This window comes from Fusarium oxysporum, chromosome VII (genome assembly GCF_013085055.1).
Source record: "Fusarium oxysporum Fo47 chromosome VII, complete sequence".
Taxonomy (NCBI): domain Eukaryota; kingdom Fungi; phylum Ascomycota; class Sordariomycetes; order Hypocreales; family Nectriaceae; genus Fusarium; species Fusarium oxysporum.
Genome location: NC_072846.1, coordinates 1848597 through 1875089, shown reverse-complemented (window position 1 = coordinate 1875089; position 26493 = coordinate 1848597). Strand labels below are relative to the sequence as shown.

At 48.5% G+C, this 26493-nt stretch overlaps 5 protein-coding genes across 5 annotated transcripts; 3 read left to right on the top strand and 2 right to left on the bottom strand.

Moving 5' to 3' along the window:
• Positions 1-2493: 2493 nt before the first annotated feature.
• FOBCDRAFT_139842 (beta-lactamase/transpeptidase-like protein) lies at positions 2494-4190 on the bottom strand (the record flags this gene model as incomplete). Its single annotated transcript, XM_054705739.2, has 3 exons — positions 2494-2923; positions 2973-3961; positions 4038-4190. 3 exons carry the CDS (start codon positions 4188-4190, stop codon positions 2494-2496), a joined length of 1572 nt encoding a protein of 523 aa, XP_054561714.2.
• A 535-nt stretch (positions 4191-4725) lies between these two features.
• On the bottom strand, positions 4726-7353 carry FOBCDRAFT_241812 (uncharacterized protein; the record flags this gene model as incomplete). The annotated part of the gene is made up of 8 exons (XM_059610404.1): positions 4726-4800; positions 4995-5101; positions 5354-5421; positions 6150-6455; positions 6516-6601; positions 6679-6903; positions 6933-7067; positions 7126-7353. The coding sequence occupies 8 exons, from the start codon at positions 7351-7353 to the stop codon at positions 4726-4728; spliced, it is 1230 nt and encodes a 409-aa protein (XP_059465374.1).
• A 7458-nt stretch (positions 7354-14811) lies between these two features.
• Positions 14812-15852, top strand: FOBCDRAFT_97383 (uncharacterized protein; the record flags this gene model as incomplete). The annotated part of the gene is made up of 2 exons (XM_054705737.2): positions 14812-15548; positions 15600-15852. Coding segments are annotated over 2 exons (990 nt in total), but the record flags the coding sequence as incomplete, so codon positions are not given.
• A 7684-nt stretch (positions 15853-23536) lies between these two features.
• Positions 23537-24879, top strand: FOBCDRAFT_276837 (uncharacterized protein; the record flags this gene model as incomplete). The annotated part of the gene is made up of 4 exons (XM_059611527.1): positions 23537-23611; positions 23664-23855; positions 23909-23988; positions 24039-24879. The coding sequence occupies 4 exons, from the start codon at positions 23537-23539 to the stop codon at positions 24877-24879; spliced, it is 1188 nt and encodes a 395-aa protein (XP_059467547.1).
• Positions 24880-25322: 443 nt separating this feature from the next.
• Positions 25323-26386, top strand: FOBCDRAFT_295959 (protein phosphatase type 1 complex subunit Hex2/Reg1; the record flags this gene model as incomplete). The annotated part of the gene is made up of 2 exons (XM_059611875.1): positions 25323-25875; positions 26171-26386. Exons 1-2 carry the CDS (start codon positions 25357-25359, stop codon positions 26384-26386), a joined length of 735 nt encoding a protein of 244 aa, XP_059467546.1. The 5' UTR covers positions 25323-25356.
• Between the last annotated feature and the right edge of the window lie 107 nt (positions 26387-26493).

Here is a 26493-nt window from a genome sequence, read left to right as displayed (position 1 = left end):
GTTTCTTAAGGAATTCGAATCGATAGCGGACTGGCACTACATCACATCACCAAACGGCTGGACCGACAACCATATAGCTCTCGAGTGGTTGAAAGATGTCTATCTACCTCAAACAGAGCCTCGCGATGCATCAGGTGCGAGACTTATTATCCTTGACGGTCATGGAACCCATGCACAAGTGAGTCTTTTGGTGTTTTCACCGCAGAGTCTCCCGCTATAAGGTCGCTAACGAGCACCCAGGATGAGTGGATGGCTACGTGCTTTCTGAACAACGTCTACTGCTGCTATCTACCAGCGCATTGCTCTCATGGCCTACAACCGTTAGACAATGGAATTTTTAATGTCATCAAAGGTGCGTATCGGAAAGAACTCCAAAAGCTGGCTAGTTTGACCGATTCTGGGCCCGTTGATAAAGTCAATTTTATTCGGTCATACGGGAAAGCCAGAGAGGCGGGCATGAGGAAGAAGATTATCTTATCCGGCTGGAGGTTTACTGGAAATTGGCCAATGAATCGGTACAAAGCTCTAGCACATCCGGAAATTCAACCGGATAAAGAAAAAGTGCTGGAAGGCTTCAAGACGCCCAGCCCTCCTCATCTGGACTCAGATGATACGCCGGAAACGAGCCGCCAGGTGAGGGATTTGGCCAAACATCGAAGTCGTCCGACCAGGAGGAAGTACAGTAAGGTCGCAAAGGGGCTGGAAGCTTTAGAGATGAAGGTGGCCGTTCAAAATGCGCGGATTACTGGGCTGGAGGAGCAGGTGTCCCAGCTGCGGCGAGGGAAGAAAAGAAAGGCGGTACCGAACCCGAACCGACGATTCATGGCTCTAGCGGCTGGAGAATCTCTTCCTAACTCAAAGGAGGCAGAAATAGAGGTGGATGTGGACGAGGAGGTCGAGTCGGTGATTGAGGTGGGTATCAGGTCAGAGGACGAAAGTGACGACTTTAGGGTCGTAATAAAGCACTGCCAGCGCACACAGAGCGGTCGGAAGATCAAAAAACCACGCAGAGAGTAATATTTGATCAATTTTATGGAGAGTCTCTTTACTAACTTCGATTTTGATTGACAACGCGGTCTGTTTTTGTGTGCACGAAGATTTAGATTTTGTATGGGAGGATCGAAATTTTGGTGGTCCATTAAGTGGGGGTGTCCATTAAGTGGTCCTGGATGGTACCACTTTGATTCATAGCGCTGACCGGTTACAGAAGCAAATATGCCAAATGATGGAATATAAAGCAGGCTCAGGGGCGCAAAACCAACATAAGGATCATAAACATACAATCAAACCGCCTTAGGGAAACACCATCGGTGCCATACAGCCGCATGGCAGCGATATCCGGTAGTTATATATTAACTATGCAAGTCTGGGTGCGTAGCCGTTGAGGTAGAAAACCGCAGGCGAGGCCAATATGATATTTTAACAGCAGGCGTATGGATGGCTCACTGGGAGCGCTGCCTGGATCCGGTGCACATCGATTCCGACTTGGGCAGCTGTTGTGGCTTCTTGCCGTGGCGTCGGCCTGGACTTGGAGGAGGGGCGGTGAGAACTAGCTGCGTCTGGAAGAAAATTTGGTTGTAGGCGTTGATGCGAACACCCTGGCCTTTCTGCCAACTCCCGATTCTGGTTCATACCTCGGAAAATCTAGTCCACACAAGGACGGATGGCACGCTGACTTCACTACGCTAAATCGTGGATAACCGACTCGTTAAAGACAGGCTTAGACACGGTATTGGAGTAAGCCTGGTTAACTGTCTTCGGGAATGTAAGCACTAACGTTGAGACCGTCGGTGTCGCTGATATTTCACTTTATGCATACAGCGACGGTCAAGGGGTTCATTGCCGTAGACCCACCTGTACTAATTATAAACCGGCTATGGAAGAACTAGTGAGAAGCTCTATTTGCATGTTAGCAGCGAGTTGATCCAAATCCTGCCGCACAATGTGGGAACCAATTTCGCCATTTGGCCGCCTCTCGCTTTTCCTCCACCGCAGGGTGGCACCACCTCGGCTTCTTAGTCAAGAAAAGACGAGTCGATAGTTACCAGGGCTCGGAGCAATCCACATCAGGACAAGTTTTGTCATAGTCAACGGGCTCCTTCAGTAGCGTCGTTCGATCTGGATGTCCTTCACACTTGATCAGAAGACCGTTGCAAAAGCGACCTGTCTCCTTTAACAACCCAAAGAATGAGCGCCACCTTGTCTAGCCTTTCTTACTCGCCATTGAAATTCTCCATATTCCTAATGGGTACGATGCAGTTGTGGCGTCTAGTGATGAGGACACTCCGACGCTCCAGAGGCGCTATGAACCCGATGTCGCCTTCGTTGTTGTTTCGAGTTAGAGATGCGACAATAGTATCACCTTCCTTTCCCTGAAAATTGTTCATCATTACTTTGGTGTCCCGAATTGATATATAACTATCATTTAATGTATAGATGCACGAAGGTTACTTCGTGTTTAGGTATTTCAAGCAGTTACTACCTAGTTCATAGCTAATCAACCTTCTTGAACAGGACCTTTCCTTCAACCTCATCAGTAACTCGGTCAACCCAGTCCACCTGCAGTCCAACCGGCTTTCCATCATTTCCGATCTTGAACTCTGCTGCTACGAACTCGGTGAAGTACCCTGGATTCTCCAATAATGGCAAGTAGACAACCCAATAGTCACCAGAGACGTGGTGCAGGTTCATCTGGTACTTCCACGTCATCTCCTGGCGGTCTGCAACAAGGATCTTCTCATCTGATCTGTTAGGGTGAGGCTGCTCGCGTAATGCGATGCGTCCGTATCCTGGATCGTAGTATATGCCCTGCAATTTGGTGGTATTCACGGTGGCGGGCAGCGGCGGATTCGGTCGCTCGGGGTAGAGAATATCAACACCCTCATCTACGGTACTGCTTAGACCGTTCCAAAACTTTCGGTAGCTGTATTAGTCAGTCAATGTTTCATAGCATGACGGAAGACGTGACGAACTTAGCATCAAAATCAAAGCGCTCGTTCTCTGGGATCCCAAACCGGTCTTGAATCAACTTCCATGCCAGGATTTCCTCGGCGGCATTCGACGTAGTGGCCGTGTTCGCGAACGCAACGACGCCATACTTGGCCTCGGGCAACCAGTAGACCTGGGCACCATAGGCGTGCAATCCTCCACTGTGCATATATATAACATGCCCCTTAAAGTGGGTACGCTCCCAGCCCAGTCCGTATGTCTTGATATCGTAGGGCCCATTCGGTTGTATGGATTTAAGGATTCTCGGAGACTTTATGTCCTTGTGCACCTCCTTGGAGAATGGCGGTGCTTCGTGGAGCAGGCATTTCACCCATTTAGCGTAGTCAAGGACATTAGAGAAGATAGCCCCGGCGCCGCTAAGTTCCGTAATGTTCATGAAGGGAACCTCCCCATATTTTCCTTCCTTCTTGTCCCAGTAGTACCCCGAAGCGAGTTGATATGGTGCATTGATTGCATCCTGCAAGTCGAAAAAAGTGGAGTTCATATCCAGCGGACCCCAGATCAGCTCCTTCATTACGTCTCCAAGCCATTTGCCCGTAACAGTCTCAATGACATGTGAGAGCGTGGTATACATTAAATTAGTATAAGAGAACTTGAGCCGGGGCTCGGTAGATAAGGGTAGATTCCTCAAGTTGCGAACAATATCCTTAGGCTTAACCTCCTTCCCTTCCACTACCTGTGCATAGGATTTATCGTGGGCTGCTATCCCTGTGCGATGACTTACAGCATCGTCTAGCGTGATGTGCTCTGTCGCCCACGCGTCCTGAAGGACGAAGTCGTCATGGACAATAGATGAGATTGTCGTTGACCAACCGTTGGCGAGAGCCGGGTGGTCTCCGGAGTTGATCAGGCGGGCTAGGGTAGCGGCAGTCTGTGCCTTTGTAGTTGAAGCAGCGTGCCAAAGTGTTTCCGGTGTGGCTGGCTCATCGGGCAATGTCGCAAAGCCGTATCCCTATATCTGTATCAGTATCATCAACACTCAGGCATTCAAGCCGATGTTGCAGAGCGCAGAGGAATCAAGGTCATACCTCAGCGAAGACCTGGTCGCCATCAATCACAGCAATGGACAAACCTGGGACTTTCCACTTATCCAATATCTCTGTAACAAAACTGGCGAAATCCTCGGTGAGCGGAGTCTTGCCCACTGAACTGCGATCGTTCGCCTGGGCAGTTGCGTCCATCAAGGTGAAACCTATAGCGAGGCCGGTGATGAGATTCCGAAACCGCAGCATGATGTCTTATTTATACACCACTAATGCCACTTATATTTTGACTAGACAAGTCGGTTATCAGGCGGCAACTGTGATGGCGAACTGTACTTGAATCCGCGTCAGTATAATGGCATGTGCCGTATATTTATAGGAAGAATAGAAATGGATCTGATTAAGCTTCCAAGGGGTGCCGTTTATGCGTAATAGCCATAAAGCTTTACGTCCATCATTCGCAAGTATCGTGGCTGAGGGAGCCAGGATTATTGCACGCCAAACTAGAACGGCACTGGTAATATACCATATGTGACTAATGAATTCTAGTATTAATTCAAAAGTTATTTCACTAATTAGAGAAGAGATCTGGGGCAACCGCATAGGTCACGCATCTCTTTACGTCGCCAGTTCTCTATAGAAGGGCCGCAGATCCTCGCTATGACAATTCGCTTCACCAAGTGTGCTATTGGCGTGTTTTAGGGGCCGCGCGTTCACACGGCCGCAATTCAAACTAAGCCTTAAAGGATGCCAAATTGGTACCCCGAGTCTGTGGAAATGGAACGATGGCAGCTTGTTTCAAGCACGTCTGGAAGGATGAGTCAACTCAACGTATCCCCAAAGAACCAAGAAGCTCAGGAGAGCCTCATGGAGAATTCCGAGTTGAGAAGATATCCACAATAGGGCCGCCTATTATGCTTGGACCTTGCTTTGATTTTGGCCGCGAGCCACTGGTTTACAACAAGAGCCGTACTTAAGAGAACTCAAGAGTTTATTTCTTACACTATTGCAATAGGGATGGGGAACGGTCCAATGAATGCGGCCATAACTATAAGACTCCATGCACTTATCAGCTTGACGCAGAGGTCGGTTGCCGGTTGACTGGGCGGCTAAGAATGTCTATGAAGCAAGCGTCAAGGTAGTACACGAGAAGGGCACAGGCCGACTCGAAAGATAAGCATAAGTGAACACCGCTTCAACATGGCGGCCGCTCCCCCTCGCGAAGCTATCAGGAGGCTGCTCCCAGGGAATGGCGCTAGACCCACAGACAGGAATGCACCCCTCGCGCAAGCACGTAATACAGCCAGCTATGGTTAAGGCTCGCCATTCAAATCAGGTATATTTCGCCTATTACGACGAACCTCCAGGGTGGCCCTTGTTTCCCGTTTCACCCTTGTCACCAGAAGTTCTAAAGCCGGGGTAGATATCCCTGAGACTCATCACGCAAGGTTATTCTTAAATTTCTAATTTAGTGCATCAGATTTGCCCGGGAATCGCGATGTGGTAAACTTACATGCAATGGCTATGCAGCAGAACAGGCATCAAGCGCCAGAGACTATCTGTAAACGGATTCATACTTACAGTCATCGATATACGGGAAATAGGGACGTCATTTTAGCGGGAATTAAATGAGGAAGCTTAGGTGCTTGCCCCTAAAATCGGACTGCTAGAATGGAGCCTTCTCTTTTATTTCAGCTTTAACAAGCGCATCGTGAAGCGCGCTGTGAGAAAAACGAAGAAGCTCAGAGACTCCCGCCCTTTGGACCCTAAGTAAGGCTAGTTGCTGAAGAGTGAGTACAACCTAATTGACATCCTATTCTCTCTACGTCTTACATTGATGGCGTGCTGTTCACGTCTCTGCCAAGCTACCATCACCACATAACCTGCAACGGTAGCCCCGGACTTTGTCGCTGGTGCTTAATGCGAGAGACTTCTACTCTGTACCTGCAGACAGATGTCTGACAATTAATTAATCTAACAAGCACACGAACGTGCGGACGTAAGTCGCTATAAGAGGGAAGTCGTTCTGCGTATATGAATCCAAGAAAACGACACATGACTGCGCGTTCATTATCTCGTATCCAGGCTTTTGGAGAGAAACGCAGACTAACAATGATACGTTGGACATGTCCTAACATCTAGCGGCTAGTCTGCTACCCGATATGCTCCATACGGATATACTCTCTGTTTTTGCGAGTACTGTCAGTAGCCCTTGATTGTTGGCGTTCCTCCTTTTTTTGCCTTTGTATAGCTGTTGTTTCCGCTCGGCTGAGAGAGGGAAATTCCCTATCCGTCCCACGTAGAACGAAGCCAGGATGCATCGCGTTCAGCATTGTCAGTGCCAAGCTCATCGGAAGCGCATCGAGGGCGAAGGGATAGATTTCCTTGGTTAGTAGGGGGTTGTCTGCATTAAGGCCCGGCCCGAATTCAATCAAGCGATAAACCGTTCGAACCTGTAATACTCTGAAGTTAGTCGTGACTTAACGCGCCATGAGTTCGTTCAAAGTCTCTGAGTCTTCAAACTTACCACGATGAGAAGTAATACCGCCAACATCACCAATGTTAAACCCTTCAATCGGCCGTTGTTGCAACGAGGCACCTGATGTATCCTGCGATAGAACCAAGCAGTCATGGCTCCAAAGATAATGACAAAGGTCGTCTGTATCGCCACCCCAGCTGTATACACTTTTGTGCCTATTCTGGCTATGTTAGGTTCGTCTTTAATTGACAGCATGCCACCCCCTCCGGCTTGGACGAGAAAACAGACGACATCGATCCAAACGAAGAGGACGGTCAGCTTGGTCGCCTTAATATTCCATATTTGCTTGTCGGCAAAGCCGAAATGTACCATTCGCGCGACTGTCATATACACAAAGGCATTCACCCCTAATTCAACAGTCAGCAGCGGAATCTTAGGTGTCATTTGCTAGCGTGACGAACAGAGTGGTGCCAAAATGAAGAGAAGCCCCCCCAAAAGGCAAACTGTTCCTCTTGTTGGTCACGGGAGCCGAGTGTTCGTGCGATGAATGCGCCTGTCTCCCATGCCCCTCCCATAATGACCACCCAGCAGAATTTCTTTTCTTTTGATCAGCAATGTCTCCTTCCCTGTATTTACTGGGGATAGATGTCAGACCTTTTTAAACGCGATTGCTTCGATCAAGTGGACAATGGTGCTTAATCCGAAGATTGTGGCAAAGGCAAGGTTGCCAGTGAAGCTTGGGTAGAAATGATAGTTGAAGTTGCAGGTATTAGGGTCGAATGGCACGTAGCCGTACGTCCCTGGCACTGCTGTAGTGCAACTGGCTGTAACGGTAGAGGTCGTGGTGAGATGTGACCCCTGGTAAATCGTTGTTGTGGACATTGTAGCGGTAATGAAGGTAGGGCTGAATTTGGAGGTACTGAGACTGACTGCGAGCTTGGTGTCTTGCTGTACTTATGCCGAGAGCATTCTATGGCTACCGTGTAGCCCTGAGATCCTGGTCGAAACCAGCTCCAGTGGGGAAACGCTAATTGTGAACTAACAGGACTTTTGATACAATCCAGTGGTTTTGCAGTATGCGCAACTGAACGCGTGGCTCTGCCACGCTAGTCATCAGTAAAAGCAGAACTCCCCACTTAATAGGTCCTTGAAAGGCGAGCCGGCCAATAGTAGTTGTCTTTTTTAATCCTAAATATGATACCCCTGCTTTCTCGGGGAAATCGTGCTATTTGGTTGAACCCCCCCCTAAACTGTCATATGCTTCTTGGCTACGTGCCCACAGCCGCAGCCGAGTGACGACGACAAATAGGCTAAAGATGACAAAGCTTGGGGAACGTCGTACATAGAGCACTGAGCACGTGGCAGATGTTGCTGCTCTCACCTGTCTCAACCACGCCTCGAAGTTTAATTAAACCCACTAAGCACGCCAAGCGCACTGACCGGATATCGCTGGGGTTGAAAGGGATGTACATGTAAGCTGTAGCGTTCATATGTAAATTAAACGCAAGGCTGACTCCAGGCAAGCCGCTTCGGAGGGCACAAGCACGCCAGATGCGCAACCCGATCGGCGCATTGGCAAGGCGGCGAGGGGCTCCTCCATCATTATCAGCTAGTTCTCCGTTGTGGTTAACCCCTTGATGGCATCAGGTCAAAATGCTTCAGGGAAATGGGCAACTCGAGCGACCATAACAACCGGGCTTACGCATAGGTCCTTTTGGGCTGTCTTGAAGATCAACCAAGACTTCTGGGGCTACATATATGGCCGATAGCAAATGAGCATAGGCATTACGAAAATAGGTATAATTTCCTGGATATTGGCCGCGGGACATTAATAAAGATTGCACTGAGACTGCCCTGTCGTGGCAGGGCAGAGGGACGTAGGCATGCGACTCCCATTTCTCTCCGGCTGTTTAGAGAGACCTAGATTAGCTTACAGCTGAGCGGCAGCATGATGGTCTAGGCCCAAGCCTCACAAGTTGAAGTGAAGCCCTTCATCAGCGAGCCATTCCCTTTCCCTCACTCTGACATCAGCTACAGTCCGTCAGCTGTCAGGGTTGCCCTCGTTAAGCTTACCTCTACCGCTAAACAGATCCGCTCAGACTCAAAAATCTTTTTAGGCCGTTGCTTTCAAGACTGAAGCTGTCTTGTTAATTCTGAGCATTTTGCGAAACTAAAAGTGCAACTCAGAGTTCAGCTATTGAGGTTAAACAATCACCTATGATGATTAAAGCTGCGAAGGTGCTTATTTAGGAGGAAGGCGAACAGCCATCCATCCTACTGTACCAATTACCACTGGTAATGGGCCCAATACCAACTTTTGCGGCCCGTGCACCTTCCCCTTTTGGATCGGCGGCTAATAGGCGGACGGGTACCCGCCCTTCTAAAATGGGACGGGTACCCGTCCGCCTATTAGCCGCCCCAGATTTGTGATCCTTGACGATAGCATAGCGCAGAGACCACTGTCATTTGAAAATTATAGGCATGCACAGAACTTCGCCATCAGACATAATATAAATGCGTAATTCATTAAGAGAAAGCTTGAATAGCATGCGACGTCAGTAATAATTTGTTCTTAAGCTCTTAAGATCAATCGTGCTACCTTACACTGTCGGTTTCTGTTAAGATTGAGGATATCCCTGCAAGGACTGTTAGATTGGCGGCTGGGAATGGGCTCCACTTCCCTTACTGCAATATTATTCTTGTATCCAAAAGAGGGGTTTCACCCCTCTTTGACAGACTGATCAAAGAATCAAGTCGACGATCAATAACATCACAACATTCTGCTCCACACTTGGATACACTCACCCCATCGTATTCGTGCGTATCTAACAATTAAGAGTCTCATCCGCTTACGAGCCATCTGCGCGATACCGACGATACGCGATGTCGAACGATAACCCCTCATCAAAGAAGGTGCTGTTGCAGACCTTCGAAGATTGGGGACGATGGGATGAAGAATTCCAGACGAAAGCCATAAGTCTCCACCTATGGGAGTTCATCGATCCGGAGAGTGATGAAACCCTCATGGAAAGGCCTGAAAGACCAGACATTGGGGCATATCATCGGAGGATCCCTCCCCGTACTACGGATCCGGACTTCCTCCAACCAGCAGGGATCCAGACCCGCCGAAGTGGACAATCGAGCCAAACGGTTAGCCAGCCGTCCACCGCGGAACCGGTGGTCTCGCTACCGGAGACGACCGACCCACATAATCATGCTCGAAATATATCCGAACTTACGGCCGAAGACAAAGCATCGTTCACGTTTGAATGGCGGATCTATGAGCAGGATCACCGAGAATACAAGGAACAAGAAACCAATTGTGAAAAGTTGAAGACCTGGGTCACTGAGACAGTAGACTACGGCCTACGCCAAAGCTCATGTCGAGCGATGTGGGACCTGCGAACTTGGTACACCAACCTCAAGACGAGTGTAGGCGCTACGGAGAGGGAACAACAAGCAGCCGCGCGAAGAAAGTACCAGGCAGCTACAACACCACTCGCTAAGATTCCAAAGGACTTTACTGGATGGATTACTACTTGGGAAATGGCAACCAACCATGCCTTGGTCATGAAGACGGGGGGCGTGGAAGACCCAAATACCTGGTTCGAAGACTTAACAAAGGCTGTGCAACCAATTCTCGGTAGCTGGGTTGCTATCTACGCTGGCATATACAAGGATAAACTTGAAGACAAGTCGTTGTCGATCGGAGAGGTGGCAAAGGACCTCCGAAAGGAGGCTGAACGACGAAGCATCCTCCACGTCAACCAGAAGGGATCCAAAATCACAAGAGGGGTCTTTGGACCTACGTTTGCCGAAGAGCAGCAACCACCGGAACCGACGGATATACAGAAACCGACAAAAGAACAGAATACACTACCTCAGGGGCAAGACAAACTTGGAAAACGTAAGGCAGAGCATTCACCTTCATCAAGACGAAAGCGAGTTGTGACATCCAGGGATACCGAAGCTACATGCAGGGTCTGTGATGGCAATCATGTACTCGCCCAATGCTACTATGTCTTTCCAAAGACAGCGCCAGAGTATTTCAAGGAGCGGAAGATAATCCGCGAGGCCGTCGAGCACCGTCTCAGAAGTGATACATCTCTGAAGGAAGAGATAAATCGTCTAAAGAAAGTCGGTCATATCGAAGAGACTGAGTGACTAGGAAGGGCTGTTGGAGAATATACCTCGAGCTTCGTAGTTGCCTCCATTAAGTCGGCATTCTCCATCAGCCACTACCCACTTAAGAACTCAGCTCTGCTGGATTCTGCTGCGACCATTCACATTTTCAACAACTGCGACCGATTTGACAAATACCGTCCTGCTGGACCTGAAGACTACGTATTCGCGGGCAAGCAGCGAGTACCCATCCAAGGGTATGGTAACGTGGACCTCCACGCCCAGGGCCCAGAGGGATCGAAGACGATTCGATTATGCGACGTGGCGTTCTGCGAGGGATTCCCTTGCAATTTAGTTTCGCTACGACAACTACACAAGAGAGGATACTGGTGGGATAACAAACCGCCGTCGAACTGCATTCGAACACTAAACGGAATCGTGGTGTGCAATGTGGTCATCCGACATGAACAATTCGTCATTGAAGATATAGCAATGGGAGAGACCGCTTTTGTCACCCAGAGACATAAATTTAACTCTTGGACGGGAAGAAGGCCCGCAAAAGCAGACGGACGAAGATGGCACCTGCGCCTGGGCCATCCAGGGCCTCGGGCTCTCGAGCATCTCGTCAATTCATCTCAAGGTGCGAAGATCAAGGGAATACCAACAGTTGAATGCGATGACTGTGCGGTTTCCAAGATACGACGACAAATCCACCGTCAGCCTCGAGAAGTAGGGCACAAACCTGGAGAACGGTTAGCTATCGACTTCCATGACATTACTCCTGACCCAGAGGGCAAGAGTAGCGTGATGTTGATCACAGATCGATGGTCCGGTTTCATTTGGGATTATTACTTGTGCAGCAGAGGAACAGGAGAGATCATCGCTGCAATCAGAGACCTTTTCGGTTTTCTCTATCATCAGTATGGAATTCAGCCCAAAGTGGTGGAGTGCGACAACGAAATTGTCGGCAAGAATCAGTTCGATGCAGAACATAGCATGATCTTCACATATCTCCGATCGCTTCATCTGACAATCGAGAACACTGCCGCGTACACCCCAGCTCAGAACGGGAACGCAGAAGTCTCAGGACATATAATCAAGGCAAAGGCTAGAGCAATGAGGGCGGGAGCACGACTACCTGCCAGCCTTTGGGTAGAGATTTACCGATGCGCTGTGTACCTCTACAACCGAACACCCAAGTACATTTACGATTGGCGTACACCATACGGTCGGTTCCATACATATCTCGCTCAACGAGACGGAATCTCTGTGGAAGATCGTAAACCTCAGCAGTCACACCTTCGAGTGTACGGATGTAAAGCATTTGCGATGACAAGAGATGCAATGAAAGGTGCAAAGAAAAAGCAAAGACTCAATCCGAGGGCTTGGATAGGATTCTTGGTCGGCTACCAATCCACAAATATCTACAGAATCTGGAACCCTCAAACCGGAAGAGTCATCTCAACAAGAGACGTCATTTTCAACGAAGATGAGCGATTTAATGGAAATATTGACCAACTGAAAGACGACTTATTACACATGGAAAAAGAAGAGCTCATTGAATTACTCGATCAAGTCGAGGAGCCTGAGATGGATCGTAACACGATGGCAGAAGAAGACCCGAGCGGTGCCTATATACCCCAAGGTAATTGGGAGGGCCTTCGTGGAGAAGACGAGGATGTTGAAGCCCAGCACACCTGGGAAGACCCCGCACTCCATGAAGTGGTAGAAGACACGGGAGCTGAACAGTCAGAGGTTGAGCCTGATCAGCCAACTGGAACTGACGAAGGCTTTGGAATATCCAGGGACGCGGAAGTCAGCGACGGACTACCAGAAGGCGGCACGGAAGACCAGGCGACAGCCGGCACCGATGACCAAGCCAAGAATTCTGACGCCTTCGTTCGGCCGTACCCGACCCCTGTGTCTCTTCCACCCATGGCACTTTTGACCATAGTGAACCGAGAAGTCTCAGGTGATTCGCAGGAAGAGTATCTCAAGCTCTGGGATACCCATGAACCTATTGAGGTGTGGAAGGCTGCCTTTGTTGCTGGGCGCCTGGCCACGCCACTTGGGATCTTTGAGGAAAAGGTGATTGACAAAGCAAAGTTTCAACGACTACTCAGAAACCCAAGGGTTCTGCATAGAAGAGATATGCCACCCTTACCACGAAGTCATTCAGACTTGATCAATCATCCAATGGGAACTCTATTTGAGGAAGCAGAAACAGCGCATCTTAGGAGCCATGAAGAGATGGAATCATGGACTGAAATTCCTCGAGACGACCCTCAAACAAAGGGAAATCAAATTCTTGACTGCATGTGGGTCTACGTGTACAAGTTTGACAAACACGGTCGCTTCCAGAAGTGCAAGGCGCGTCTGGTAGTGAGGGGCGACCAACAAGCCAAGTCAATTCACGAAGAGACCTATGCGGCAACACTTGCTGGACGATCCTTCAGGACGTTGATGGCCATCGCTGCACGCTTTGACTTGGAATTGATCCAGTACGACGCGGTCAACGCGTTTGTGAACGCTAAGCTAGACAGGACTGTTTTCATGCGCATGCCACAGGGCTATCGGAAACCAGGAATGATCCTGATGCTCCGGAAAGCGCTTTACGGGCTAAGGGAGTCGCCACTACTATGGCAAAGAGACCTCACAGCTACCCTACAAGAACTTGGATTCAAGACCGTTCCACATGAACCCTGCTGTATGACCAAAGGAGCAATAATCATCTTCTTCTATGTTGATGATATCGTTCTGGCGTACAAGAAGGAGAGAAAGAACGAGATCCAAAGTATCATAAACAAATTACAGAACAAATACAAACTCAGTGGAGGAAAACCATTGCAATGGTTCCTCGGGATTGAAATCATCAGAGACAGAGAGAAGAAACTCCTCTGGCTATCACAATCCGATTATCTTGACAAGATTGCTAACCTTGTTGACCGGACAGATTATCGACATGAAACCCCGATGAAACGAGAAGAGCTACTAGCGTACAACGAGCGAGCTAGCCTGCCATCTATCAGACGCTACCAAAGAAAGGTCGGATCGGTTCTATACGCAGCAGTCATCACACGTCCGGATGTTGCATTTGCAGCGGCCAGACTTGCCAGATTCAACGCAAACCCCGGACCTCACCATCACGCAGCGGCAGACCAGGCACTGCTCTATCTTAGAAGCACGAAAGCATTGGCACTGCAATTCGGTGGAGATGATACATTCAACGTAGCCAGCGATGCTTCGTTTGCCGACAACACAATGGATCGCAAGAGCTCTCAAGCATATGTTATGAAGCTATTTGGCGGTACCATTGGATGGAGAGCCAACAAGCAAGGCACCGTGACTACCTCGACCACAGAGGCGGAGCTCCTTTCACTTGCCCAAGCTGCAAAGGAAGCAATGTTCATTTCAAGACTGATCAAAGAATTGGGGATCAAATTGGATGACGAACGGATACGAATCCAGTGTGACAATCAGCAGACCATAAGGCTGGTGAACAAGGATATTGGAAAGCTCCAAACCAAACTCAGACACGTCGACATTCACAACCACTGGTTGAGGCAGGAAGCACAAAGGAAAAGAATTCAAGTGGAATATCGACAGACAACGGACATGATCGCAGATGGACTCACGAAGGCTATGAATCATGGACAACTTCAAAAATTCGTCAAACAGATTGGCCTGACTGACATCACGGAGCATCTGATGAACAGACGCCTCCAGAATCTCGGAGAGGACGAAATTTCAGAAAGACTAGCTAGACTGGAACTTCATGTGTGAGCAGTTTCAGCCAGTAGGCCTCAACTGGGGGGGTGTGTTAGATTGGCGGCTGGGAATGGGCTCCACTTCCCTTACTGCAATATTATTCTTGTATCCAAAAGAGGGGTTTCACCCCTCTTTGACAGACTGATCAAAGAATCAAGTCGACGATCAATAACATCACAACATTCTGCTCCACACTTGGATACACTCACCCCATCGTATTCGTGCGTATCTAACAAGGACTTGCCCCACAATGAGAGTGAGGGATTGGCATCCAATCAGCGGCCCCCGCAATTCTTTAAGATAAGATTATGATAAGATTATTGTCATGCCAACCACGTAAGAAGCAGAAAACAAACAGGACGCCATCCGCCAATCTCTAAAATACCTATCCTATCCAGAACCAAGCATATCCAAACGCCAGAACAAGAGTTCGGAACCCCACGCAAAGCAATGTCGCTCGACCAGCGTATACAATCCTGGCTACGACAAATCGAACCCGTGACAAAGTCTCCTCATCACGACAAACACAAACATTGCGCAAAGCGTCGGCGACTAAATCCTCCAACTCCAGACCCTTCGCAGAGTAGCCGCAGCATGGGCTCTCGCAGATCTAAGCGCCGCACAATTGATGTCCTGGATGTGAACGATATTAACGACGATATTCTGGATACCCCACGACCACCGAAACTCCAAGCTCCGAGGAGTGAATCAGGTACCTCGTTGACTTCATCATCGGCTGCATCGGGGTATTCTTCGCCAACGAAGCAATTACGTGAGCTGAAGTTTCATCCCAAAGGCGTGGATCCTAGAGAGCTTAAGGACTTTCAAAATAAGCCTGCTAGCTTGAAAACACTTTTGCAAAAGATCGATGATAGCGTATCCGGTTTTGGAATTCTGCCAACGTCACAACAGACTTGCATGGCTGAGCTGGATGTCAAGGTCTACGACAACTTCGAGTGGGTAAAGGCAAAGCCTCCCAGAGATATCTTCTTCTCGGATGACCGCGACGATCTGGGCCATACGCCGCCACCCGAGGTAATCCAGACGATTCTCCATCAGGCGGGTGAATGCAGTGAAAGAGGTCATTCAGAGGCGAGCTGGAACGTCGAGGTTCATCATCTTGTCCTGAAAGCTGCGTTGAGGCCTTTGCAGGGCCCTCAGGCAAGCCAATTCTTCGACTTTCTTAGGTGAGATTCTTGTCTCGCATTCTACTTAATTAGTCTTACTGACCAATTCAGCACCACTGCTTCGATCCTGCCAGACTACCAAGCGACATCAGCGTCTAAGAAAGTTGATTTCTGCATGTATATCGACCCGAAGTATGACCAATCCGCACAAATACGCGAGACTATCCTAGCTTTGATAAATGTTTTACCAATAGGCATGTTCAATCATACCAATCTATTGCCGCTGTCCGACCGCCCTATAGCAGTCAGCATCGAGACCAAAAAGACAGGCGAAGGGTGGGACAACGCTCGGCTTCAGATGGAAGTATGGATGGCAGCCCACTGGCAATTCCTCCGTAAGCTTCTTCAGCTACATCGCCTTGCTGCAGAGGCAGTACCTTCTCTGGAACAAACAGCCGGGTTTACATATGAGACGCGGAAACTACCAGAATTTCTCCCTGGTATTATCATCCAAGGGCATGATTGGTATCTTATCATCACTACTTCAGAAGGTGAAAAGACTATTTTCTGGCATAAGGAGAATTTTGGCCAGACGTCCAAATCAAAGGGGATTTATACAATTATTCATAATTTGCAGTTATTGCGGAAATGGGCGCAGGAGGAGTACTGGGGATGGATGAGAGCATTATTACTCAGCTGGCCACGGCATAGAGGGAAAGTTTTTGTTGTTGCAGATTATTAATGGGGTTTTCTTAATCTCCATTTTGGATTGTATTGTACAGTACAGGCAAGCGATGAGATATGATACCCATTTATCTCAATATATGTGTTCTTTTCGTCGATTATGTCTGAAGGCTCGTGCGGTGTAACGTACCAACATTTGCAACTTACCATTTTAGACGAAAGAAATGGTGGATATCTGTTCTTATTAAGGAATTCAGGCACACCAGCTGGCCCCAGAACGGGGCCACTATGTATTCCGTGGGGAATCGCTGATATCTGTGCGCTTTGATGGGCCGTTTGCTAGATGATACGTATAAGTCTAAGAAAGATGAGATTAAGCAGGAGCTCTTAGATGCCCTTACTAAAATCCATCTGGGGTTTGACCTGTGGATATCGCCTAATCGGCATGCTGTTATGGCAGTTATAGTTCATTTTCTTGACCGCCAGGGCAAGCACTAGTCGCGCCTATTGGCACTCTGATGCTAGCTTTGGGTGTCATAGCGGAGAAAGTCTTGCGGTGATGCTTGGGCAAGTTGTGCGAGAATGGAAAATAGAGGATCGAGTGGGAACAGTGATCTCGGACAACGTATCTTCGAACGGCAACTGTCTTCTGAACTTCTACGGAGATCTCGACACAGAAATGAGCCTAGTGGACACATCTTGAACCTGGTTGCTCGCGCCTTCCTATACGGCGAAGATTTCGAGGCTTTCGAGGCCGAATCTCAGGTCTTCAACTTCCTCGGTCGCCACGAGGATGATCTATGACACTGGAGAAAGAAAGGGCCGGTAGGGAAGCTCCACAATGTTGTCAAGTTCATCAGGTCTTCCCCTCAGAGATGTGAGCTGTTTAAGAGGATCTTGCGCGAGAAACGATGAAGCACAAGAATATCTCTTGGCGGGTGAGTCGACGGCGGAACTAGAGGTCGTCATGAACAATGACACCAGATGGAACTCCACTTCCGCATGATTTCTCGAGCGCTCATCAAGCAGGGAGACATCAGGGCGTTTTTGGTTCATCCAGAAGTGGAGAAATGGCTATCCGAGGCCGACATGTTGAAGGGGGATGGCTGGAGACTTTTGGCGGAAGTCAAACATATTCTCGAGCCATTCTACCTGCAAACTATGAGAACGCAGGGTTGGGGCAGCGAGGGAGGCAATGGACAGCTCTGGGAAGTGATCACGGGCATGAAATACTTGCTGGAACACCTAGAGGATCGGAAGCTGTTCTATCATGCTGTTCCAGAAGAGGTAGTGGGAGAGAATACCAATTCTCAGGCCGAGACAATCCGAGGGCGGCCGGATCGAAATCGGCAGCTTCCTGCTAGGTTTAGAGATTGCGAGATGGATATGCATCCACGAAAGTCAATGGAAAGGTCCTTGCCAGGTCGTAGCTCGGGACAATGTGCTGATGGGTCAGGCAAGCCATCAGGCTAATCGGGAGTTGACGACATGGGAAAGGATCACCGACGCTATCTGAGACTCTCCATCATCACCGCCTGGCAGAAACTCAATGAATACTATACCAAGCTTGGAGAGTCACCGTTGTTTGCCGTATCCATCATTCTCCACCCATCACTCGGCATGAGCTAGCTGGAGGTGAATTGGGCGTCAAAAGAACAGCTTGTGTGGGTGAGGGACGCCAAAAATGGACTCTCTGTCTACCTGGACCGTTAGTACCGCTGCAACCGGCCGGTGGACGAGCAGCGAGGGACGATTGTGGAGACTACGGCATCCGCAAGCGTGCCGCAGAGAACGCCGGTAGACGGTATGTTCAAGCAGCGGGTGAGGAGCAGGACAGCGAAGACGACAGTGATGGGAAGTGATCTTGAGCGGTATCTGCGGCTAGAGCCGCAAGAGACTGAGGATCTAATCGAGTGGTGGATGGCTCACCAGGGACAATTCCCAATGGCCAGCCAGTTGGCTCTTGATATACTTGCGATACCAGCGGTGGCAACTGATTGCGAGAGGTCGTTCAGCCTCGCCAAGTTGACGGTGACATCGCAGAGGCTTTCGATGACGACGGAGACATTGGAGAAGTTGCAATGCCTGAAGAATTGGGTCAGATATGGTGCGGTGAAGCTGGGGGCGACAGCAAGTGGGGGGACGAGGTTTAGTGGAAGATTGGACATAGTAGCATGGAGAGCATAGAGGGTAAGATTTGAAAGATTTGAATAAATATCTCAAACAACAAATCCAGCATTGAGAGCTGCCAAATATCTCAAATATGACCCCGGGTTTGATTTGTTTCCTTTGAGGGCGGCGCTGATTCTTCTTGCATAGTGCTATTAGAAACGCCTTAATTACCTTGAAACACGCAAAATGAACATCTTTTATATAAGTTGTTAGTTTTTCTTTACCAATGTTTTTTTGTCGTATGGAGGGGTCTGATGATTACTAAGATTCCCTACAGGACATGTTGGTTAATGACAGTTGTTATTATCAACCGTTCACTTTCCCAGTAGGACTGGACCAGTTGAGGCTTTGGGCACGGACCCATCACGTCTCCACAACCAAGCCTGGTCCTGACGCCGGCCCACAATAACGATGCGTTCTGCTACTTTGGGCAATGTTGACAGGTTTTGATGGCTCCACCTTGCCAATGTGACTACTGATATGCTGGTGGGAAGAAGGTCTGCAAAGTTCGTCAGCCACGTCCTGATTAAGGGTCATCCTCACTTGCACAGCTATGGCCGCGGGTGGAACCCGGTGCCCAAATGTTATGGCTCAGATTCAATTGCACACGTTGGGTCTTGTATGCTACGTAGTAACGTATCTGACCACCACTCCGCCCACCCCCCCACTCCGCCCATTTGGTGATAGTCTCAACACCACAACAGCTATCGATGATGCGTGCACTTTATTTTGCCAATTATGCATCAAAAAAATCCAAATTTTCAGAATAGCTTTATTTATCATGGATCGTGAATTGAGAATTTCCAGAGCAATTTCTGAGGCCTCTACGAGGGGCGTTCGCGGTGCAGCTAGGTGGGAGACCGTGCCGAGGTCGACTTTGAGGGATCGGATCGGTGGCGCGCAACCGACGCGTTTACAACACCAAAAATACCTCTCGCTGACGCCGCAACAAGAACAGGAACTTATTGACCTTATATTAATATGGGAAAAGTATTCCCAGCCGTTATTAAAGAAGGAGATCCATGAATATGCCCAGCATCTGGCCGAATTAAACGGCTGTGGAAGTCATCTAGGGAAAAATTAGGTAAACCGATTCTTCAAACGACATAACAGCGTTATATTAAAGCCATCACGACTTATTTCGGTCGCAAGGAAGAATTCTGTCACGGAAGAGGGACTAAGGGAGTATTATGAGGGACTCAGGCGTCTTATTATTAACTTATCAATTAGTACAGACCGTATGCACAACCTCGATGAGACTGGAGTCTAAGAAGGGGAAACTATAGCCGGCATAGTAGCTGGAACGGTCCTGACGAGCTCGTTAGAGAAGATACAGTCAGATGCTTCCGCTTGGATCTCGATATTAGAGATGATATCTGCTGACGGTCGCCGACTGACCCCAACGGTAATATTTACAGGATTATCGCTACAGGGACAGTATTTTCCAAGGGATATACCGGATTGGAAGTTCACTTGCAGCGAGAAAGGCTGGTCTAATACAGAAATATTACTATGGTGGTTCTATGACGTTTATCTGCCCGAGACTCGTCCAAAAGACCCGTCTTCTTGGCGACTATTAGTCCTCGATCAACATAAGACTCATATAAGTCCCATCTTCATGAAGAAGGCAATGATGAATAAGGTCTGGCTTAGTTGGCTGCCGTCGCACTCGTCATATATCACTTAACCGCTGGACCTTGGTCTTTTTTCCCCGTTGAAAAGATACTATCGAGAAGAGACAGCTGGAATGGAGACCTACGAAGCGACATCAAATAGACAGAAACACATCTTCATACAGGCATATAAAATAGCTTCTAAGAAAGCCTTCAGTCCAGAGAACATCCGACAGGCGTTTCAAGCATCAGGGATATACCTAGTCGATGTTAATCAAGCTATAAAGAGGTTGAAGCCCAAAGAGCGTCGCGGATCGACTTTTCAGCCTCCCACAACACCACCAATCACGGTTGAAGTCGATCGCGATATCTTCAATACGCCCTCATCAAGCCGCGATATAGAAAGACTACTCCAACGGGTCGATTGGTCATCAGGGAATGCTGAAAGGGACGTCAGAATGATCCTGCGGAAGGCAGGAAAGTCACTAGACCAAAGAGGTGCGTCTACAGTCTTCCAGGAGCAAAAAATCGCCGTACAGAAAGCTCAAATAGCTGGTCTTAAGCCGTCAGGCCGTTGCAAGGTCAATTGGGACCCGAACAAGGCTTTTCCTCACGTTGATAATCTTGTTATAGCGAAGGACCGGTCCGAGATGAACACTTGGAAGTTAAATAACGAAGCCGCGGCGGAAAATCGTCCGCCGAAGCGGAGGAAAAAGCAGTCGGTTGAGCAAGAGTTTTTTAGTCAATACCTAAAATCTTAATTGAATTGAAGCTATTTTCATAATTTGAGAATTAATCTATATGATGCGTTGGAACGGAAATGAAGCTATCGCAGGTGGGGCGGTGTGGAGGGGTGGGCGGAGTGGTGGTCAGATACCTTAGAATGTAAAGAGCGGGCCTTGCACGGTTTTGGAAGGCACTAAATATGACAGTTGTTGGTTTGCATGCCCAAAAGCAGCATGTTGCATTAAGGCTGAACAAGGAGGGGGGCCGGGGGGGGGGGGGGGAAGGGGCGCAACAAGGCCGCTGCAGGGGTCAGGGCAGCACGGGTCTTATCTTCCTTTAGCTCCGCGTCAGTTCGCTAAATCAGAGATCAACGCGCAGACGTAACTTCTATATCTCTGCGAAAAGCGATGTCACATGCGAACGTGTTGATTAAACTTGCATGCATGAGCTCCTCCAACCGAGACTATGATTTGGTTTTCCTCCGGACTCCTATTTTGAAAATGATGAAGATATGGACAAAGAGAAGCCGCCTTATCATGGAGTTAATCATATTGTATTTTTCCTTTCCTCAGATGCTGCTACTCTCTCAGTTCACGTACACAACAGCAACTTTCTCGCCGCTGACTCTTGCCTGTACTATGAGAATCTCTCAGACACTGCGGGGAGGCGGAAGGCGATCTGAGACATTTTTCTGTGACTGGTATCCGGCACCTACCACATGTTGATGCATCATATGGGCTATCCGCCCGAAGCTTTTGCTTGGTCAGCCACCTCTAGAAACTTGACCACTCATAAGGCTAGGTATTTCACCCAGGGTCACTGCCCTAGTGACCCGTAACTAGAAAAGAAAAAAGGGATTAGTGTTCTCTAGCTCTGCCTTACGTTTCTCCAAGCTAGTTTCCCCTGGTTAGCGTTGTTGCCTCATTTATACAGCCTTCCTATGTACAACTCCGTAATCCGACGGCACACTATGCAGCAATTCTTGCGCTTTGACGCCTTGCAAAATGGGATGTTGTTTTGGAAATCAAAATGCAGTGTTTCTCATCGTGATTCCCTCGGGTTCAGTTGCGGCTTAAGACTAAACAATAGTTTCATTTAAGGCCATGCATGCAGGTATTACAAGTACCTGCCGAGACTCGGCGCCTTGCAAGTGGGAGTGAGCTATGCCCGATTGATAGGTCAATCCAATTGTGTGTCTGTTGTACAGGTTTATCCTTGCTACATGGTTCACCGTCTGCTCGCAAGGCTGTCTGTCGGCTTTGTAGGAGTTGACCAGATAATAGTAACATTTCCATGCTTTTCTGTGAGTTCACGAGGTACAGAGGGAAGAAAGAATCTTGTATTAGTTGGAGCACCCTCCATTACATCCATCGTCGCCCTTGACCAAATAACTGCCGCATGCTTAAGAAGTCGCTCTTTAAGTGATAAACGTGTCATCACGGACTGCTCAACGCCACAAAATAGAGGAGTCGCTCATTGAATGAGCATCCTGTAACAATCTCTACCTGCTAATAACCATTTTCTGCAAAGCGCTGCAAGCCAGCCTGTTTGCGGAATGGTTAGTCTCATATGCGGGCACGGCCGACATGCAAATCGAAAATTTGTCACTACATCGGTTGGCTGAGGTTTGGGATATTAGCAAATGAGGGCTAGCGCGCCAGCTGGGACGAACCAGGGTTAGCTGTGAGTGGTGGGGAAACGCCGCTCGGGAGGATCAGTGCAAGAGTGGCCTTGTGGCTTCGTGCTTCATCCTGTTACAGGCGAAAAATACATACACATCGCGTCACGGCCCGTCATGACCCGTCATGGCCTCGAATAGATGTCTGCAGATAATCAATAGCCTCCACGGCTCGCTGGGCTGCCGTGACCACGGTTCATGTTTGATACTGTATTAGGTCAACTCGGTGTGCCTCATCTGCATCCTAAGCATTTACAAAAGGTTATTCTGGATGTCTGAACCCGGTCCCGCTTCCTCTTCAGGCCTTTCATTCCGAGCGCGACATAGACATACTATAGCCAGAACGGGATGTAAACGAGACGGAACGCGGCATGACATGATAGCGAGAGCTAGCATAGCAAGTTATTAAAAGGTGAGCTTAATCTTAATGTTAGCCCCCAGTCTTGTTTTGCATTCCTGGATCTCCCACTTAACGCACCCTTCTACACATGTGGCGGCGCAACGCTCTCTTACAACGCTTGTGCTCACGCGTATAGATTGCGAACCTCTTCCCTCTTAACCTCTCCTGGAACTGACTTGCGAGTCCTGTGGCTCGCTGTTTTGCGTTGCGGAGCCCCCCGATCTTCCATCTAGAACCTGGACCTAGACAAGAGACCAGCTTGAAGGAAATGCAAGGCTCAGAACCTCTTCCAATTCACTAGAACTCAGAAAATACCTATATTAGCACACATTGTTCAGTCGAGCAAGCAGTTTCCGCGCACCGCGTACCCTGTATCTGCCACTCACATAACTGCTACCACTATCGAGCATAGTACTGAAAACGATACACCAACGACTTTACATACTTGCGAGCGGCATAACGCATAGCTTTTAGCTCGTGGCTCAATATTCACCCTTCTGGTTCAAGACTCCGAGCAGGATCTGCCAAATAAACTGTCGCCTCTTATCTTAAGACTTATCCAATCATTGAAGTCGTTTTACTAGCCTGTGTCAACTATATACTCGTGGCTCCTCGACCTAATCTTCTCTTCTGAACTCTTGAATTACTCAGCGTCAAGTTGCTCATTCTTAGTATACTATAACCAGATGGTGGTTGGCGTTACTTGATTAATCCATAACCAGCACCATCTCTATATTGCCTTTCAGTATCAAGTCGAGGCCTCTCAAAAGCCAGTATGGAAGTCACGGAGTTAATTGAGGAACAGCTTACCGCTCGTCCATTCCAATGCGGTTGGCAATCATGCACAAAGGTACTTTGTCTTCACCTTCAGACTTCCCGTCACGAGCTAATAGTTGGCATAGAGCTTCAACCGTAAGAGTGATCTGCAAAGACATTATCGAATCCATACGAATGAGCGACCTTACGCATGCTCGATTTCAGAATGCGGAAAGAGCTTCATCCAGCGAAGTGCCTTGACCATTCATATTCGAACACATACGGGAGAGAAGCCGCACCAATGCCAACAAATTGACTGCGGAAAGCGTTTCTCTGATGTACATATTGACTAATATTTGCAAGCTCACTGAACGCTAATCAAGTTTCAAAGTCTTCAAGTCTCGCCCGTCATCGACGTGTCCATACGGGCAGGTGTCCCTACAAGTGTGCCCGTGATGGTTGCTCTAAAAGGTAAGATGAGGAATGTCTTGGTCTACCCTAAGTGCTAACACTTGATGTAGCTTCCGTAGAAAAGCTACGATGGTTGAGCACCAACGCACATCGCACCAGCAAGGAATGAGCCCCAACAACATCCTACAAGATTGCTCCTCAGACTCAGAAGACGACGAGCCTCCTTCGACCCCCCAGCACTCCGCAATGACCTGGTCGCCTTGTGATATTGTTTCTATGGACCAAGCGATTCCGCATGGCCCGTTACATCGCGCAACTTCATATGCCGACTTTAATCAACAAGTCCACGACCAGCATATGCTACAGCAATACGCCAATCAACACGGCATTCCTTCAAGTGTGTCTCAAGAGTTCCACGGCCAACCCATACCTGACTATTATGTCGGTGCTTCAACGCCCCGTCGAACCACGACTATGCCACGTCAAATGTATTGTGTTACCGAGCAGGACAATCCGGAGGTTGTAACGATGACTAATGCTGCGCAACCTCATTACCAGCTTCCTCAACAAGTGGAAAGACCTCTTATGGAGTTGCCGTATTCAACTTTAGCCACCGCAGCCTCGATTCAAAGTAGCCCCAGGACCTTTTCCGCAACGTCGGTTTCTAGACCCATGGTTCAGGAACGCTTTTACGCATATCTGCCCAGGAACCGACCGGAATACGCGCAGGCGGACTCTCAACAGTCCATCATCCAATATCAGCAACCTATGCAACAGCTTATGAGCCAGTCCCAACAGGAAAACTGGTCAAATTATGACCTTCCAATCGAAGCTACGGCTATTGGGCAGTTGCCGGCATACGGGACTGCGGTTTATGATCCTTATGAACTGAAGATCGAAGTTGGCGATCCTTCGATACAACTGCCAAGCAGCAGGCTCGCCAGTCTGTGATTGACCTCGAGGCTCTAAGGCTGCTTTATGTTTGATGATGATTACCTTGTATGATTACGCCCTCACGTCGTTCTAATTTAAGACGATGCTTTGTAATATCATATTCATACCCGGGCTGGACCATAATCTTTCCCCTACTATAGCAGTTACCACCTGTAGTGGCTCCCAATCTGATGTACATGCGATGCCAGGATTGCTTTAAGGCCAATTTCTGACCTACATAATCACATCGCCATAACTATCTAAGTGCCGGCATTCCATACAGTTTCTTGTCGTCTTGTTTCGACGAACTTTTCAATCCACTGGCCCTAGACCCTTAATCTAAACAAGTAATAGAATGAAAATACAGCGGCGATATTAAAGGTTATGTAAATAAAACCGAGCCCCCAGTCCCACACAGAACCCTCGAGGGTGTCGCTGTCAAAGGCCGGCTCACTCATCAACCTCAACAAGAAGCCCATTCTGAAGAAGAGAAGCATGTCTACAGCCTCATTATTGAAGCAAGCCACCGCAGCTGTAAAGGCCCAGGAGACCTGGGGAATCCTCCGACTCCACCTCGGTCGTTCGTCAACAGACTACTTTGCCTACCCATTTGCATCATGTCGAATAAGTGGAGAAAGCAGTAGCGTCACTCTCTCGGTAGAGTCATCTGGAATCATTTCCCGCAGTTCTGAGCGAAAGCACATTCATTTCAATGAGCAAGTTGAGCAATGCATAGCTGTCGAAGCCAATGTCGACGATCATCAAAACCTGGTCTATGATCAGTACGGTTTTGACAGTGACTCGGATGACGCGGTTATGATGAAGCGAGTCAAGACAAAGAAGAGGCCCATATCCCCACGCAAGACTTTGAAGTCAAAGTCAGCAACTGAAAGAAAAATAATTGCGATGCTGCCTTCCGCTACCCTCAAGGACCGCGAAGACGCTCCCGAGACACGAGAGACTGCCATGAAGCACTCTCGAAACCCACTCATATCCTGTTGTTTATATTGCGCAGTAGTGCTGGGTGAAAGTATATTTTTTATAAAAACTTGATTGTTTATTAGTGAGATGAAAGTTCTTCTCAGGTTTATATCCCTAAATGATTTCATCTAGGACTTTAAACTTTAAATCTAGGACTTTCAGACTGTTAGTCTGAATTCTGAAGGGAAGGGGGATCCCCGGATTTTCCAACATATCCCCCTTCTCTTCACACGAGACTCTACGACCTGCAATAATTCAGGCGAGTTCTTTTTCGAAGAGGAAGACAATGATGACAACCCCAACGGTGCGTTGTTGAGGCCCCGCTCAGGGTTGGCTTCATCCCCCAATGAGGGTACTAACGGAAAAGTCCATCTCATCCGGCAGCCTTTGGGAGGAGTCTGCGCGTATGCGACGCACCCCGTCCGGTATGTTTATGCCTTACGAGGAAGGCGAAATGCAACCCGAGGATGGCATATTTGGCCGCGTTATTGACATAGTCAACACTACTCGTGATATTGCCCACGTTATCTCGAACGTTGGCTGAAGGATGTAATAACTATACAGGCGTTCGGCTTTCATTTAGCGACGCAGTTGGAATTTGAATAAGCTTGCAAGCTTGTCACACATATTGTGAGTTGAAACCACGCCATG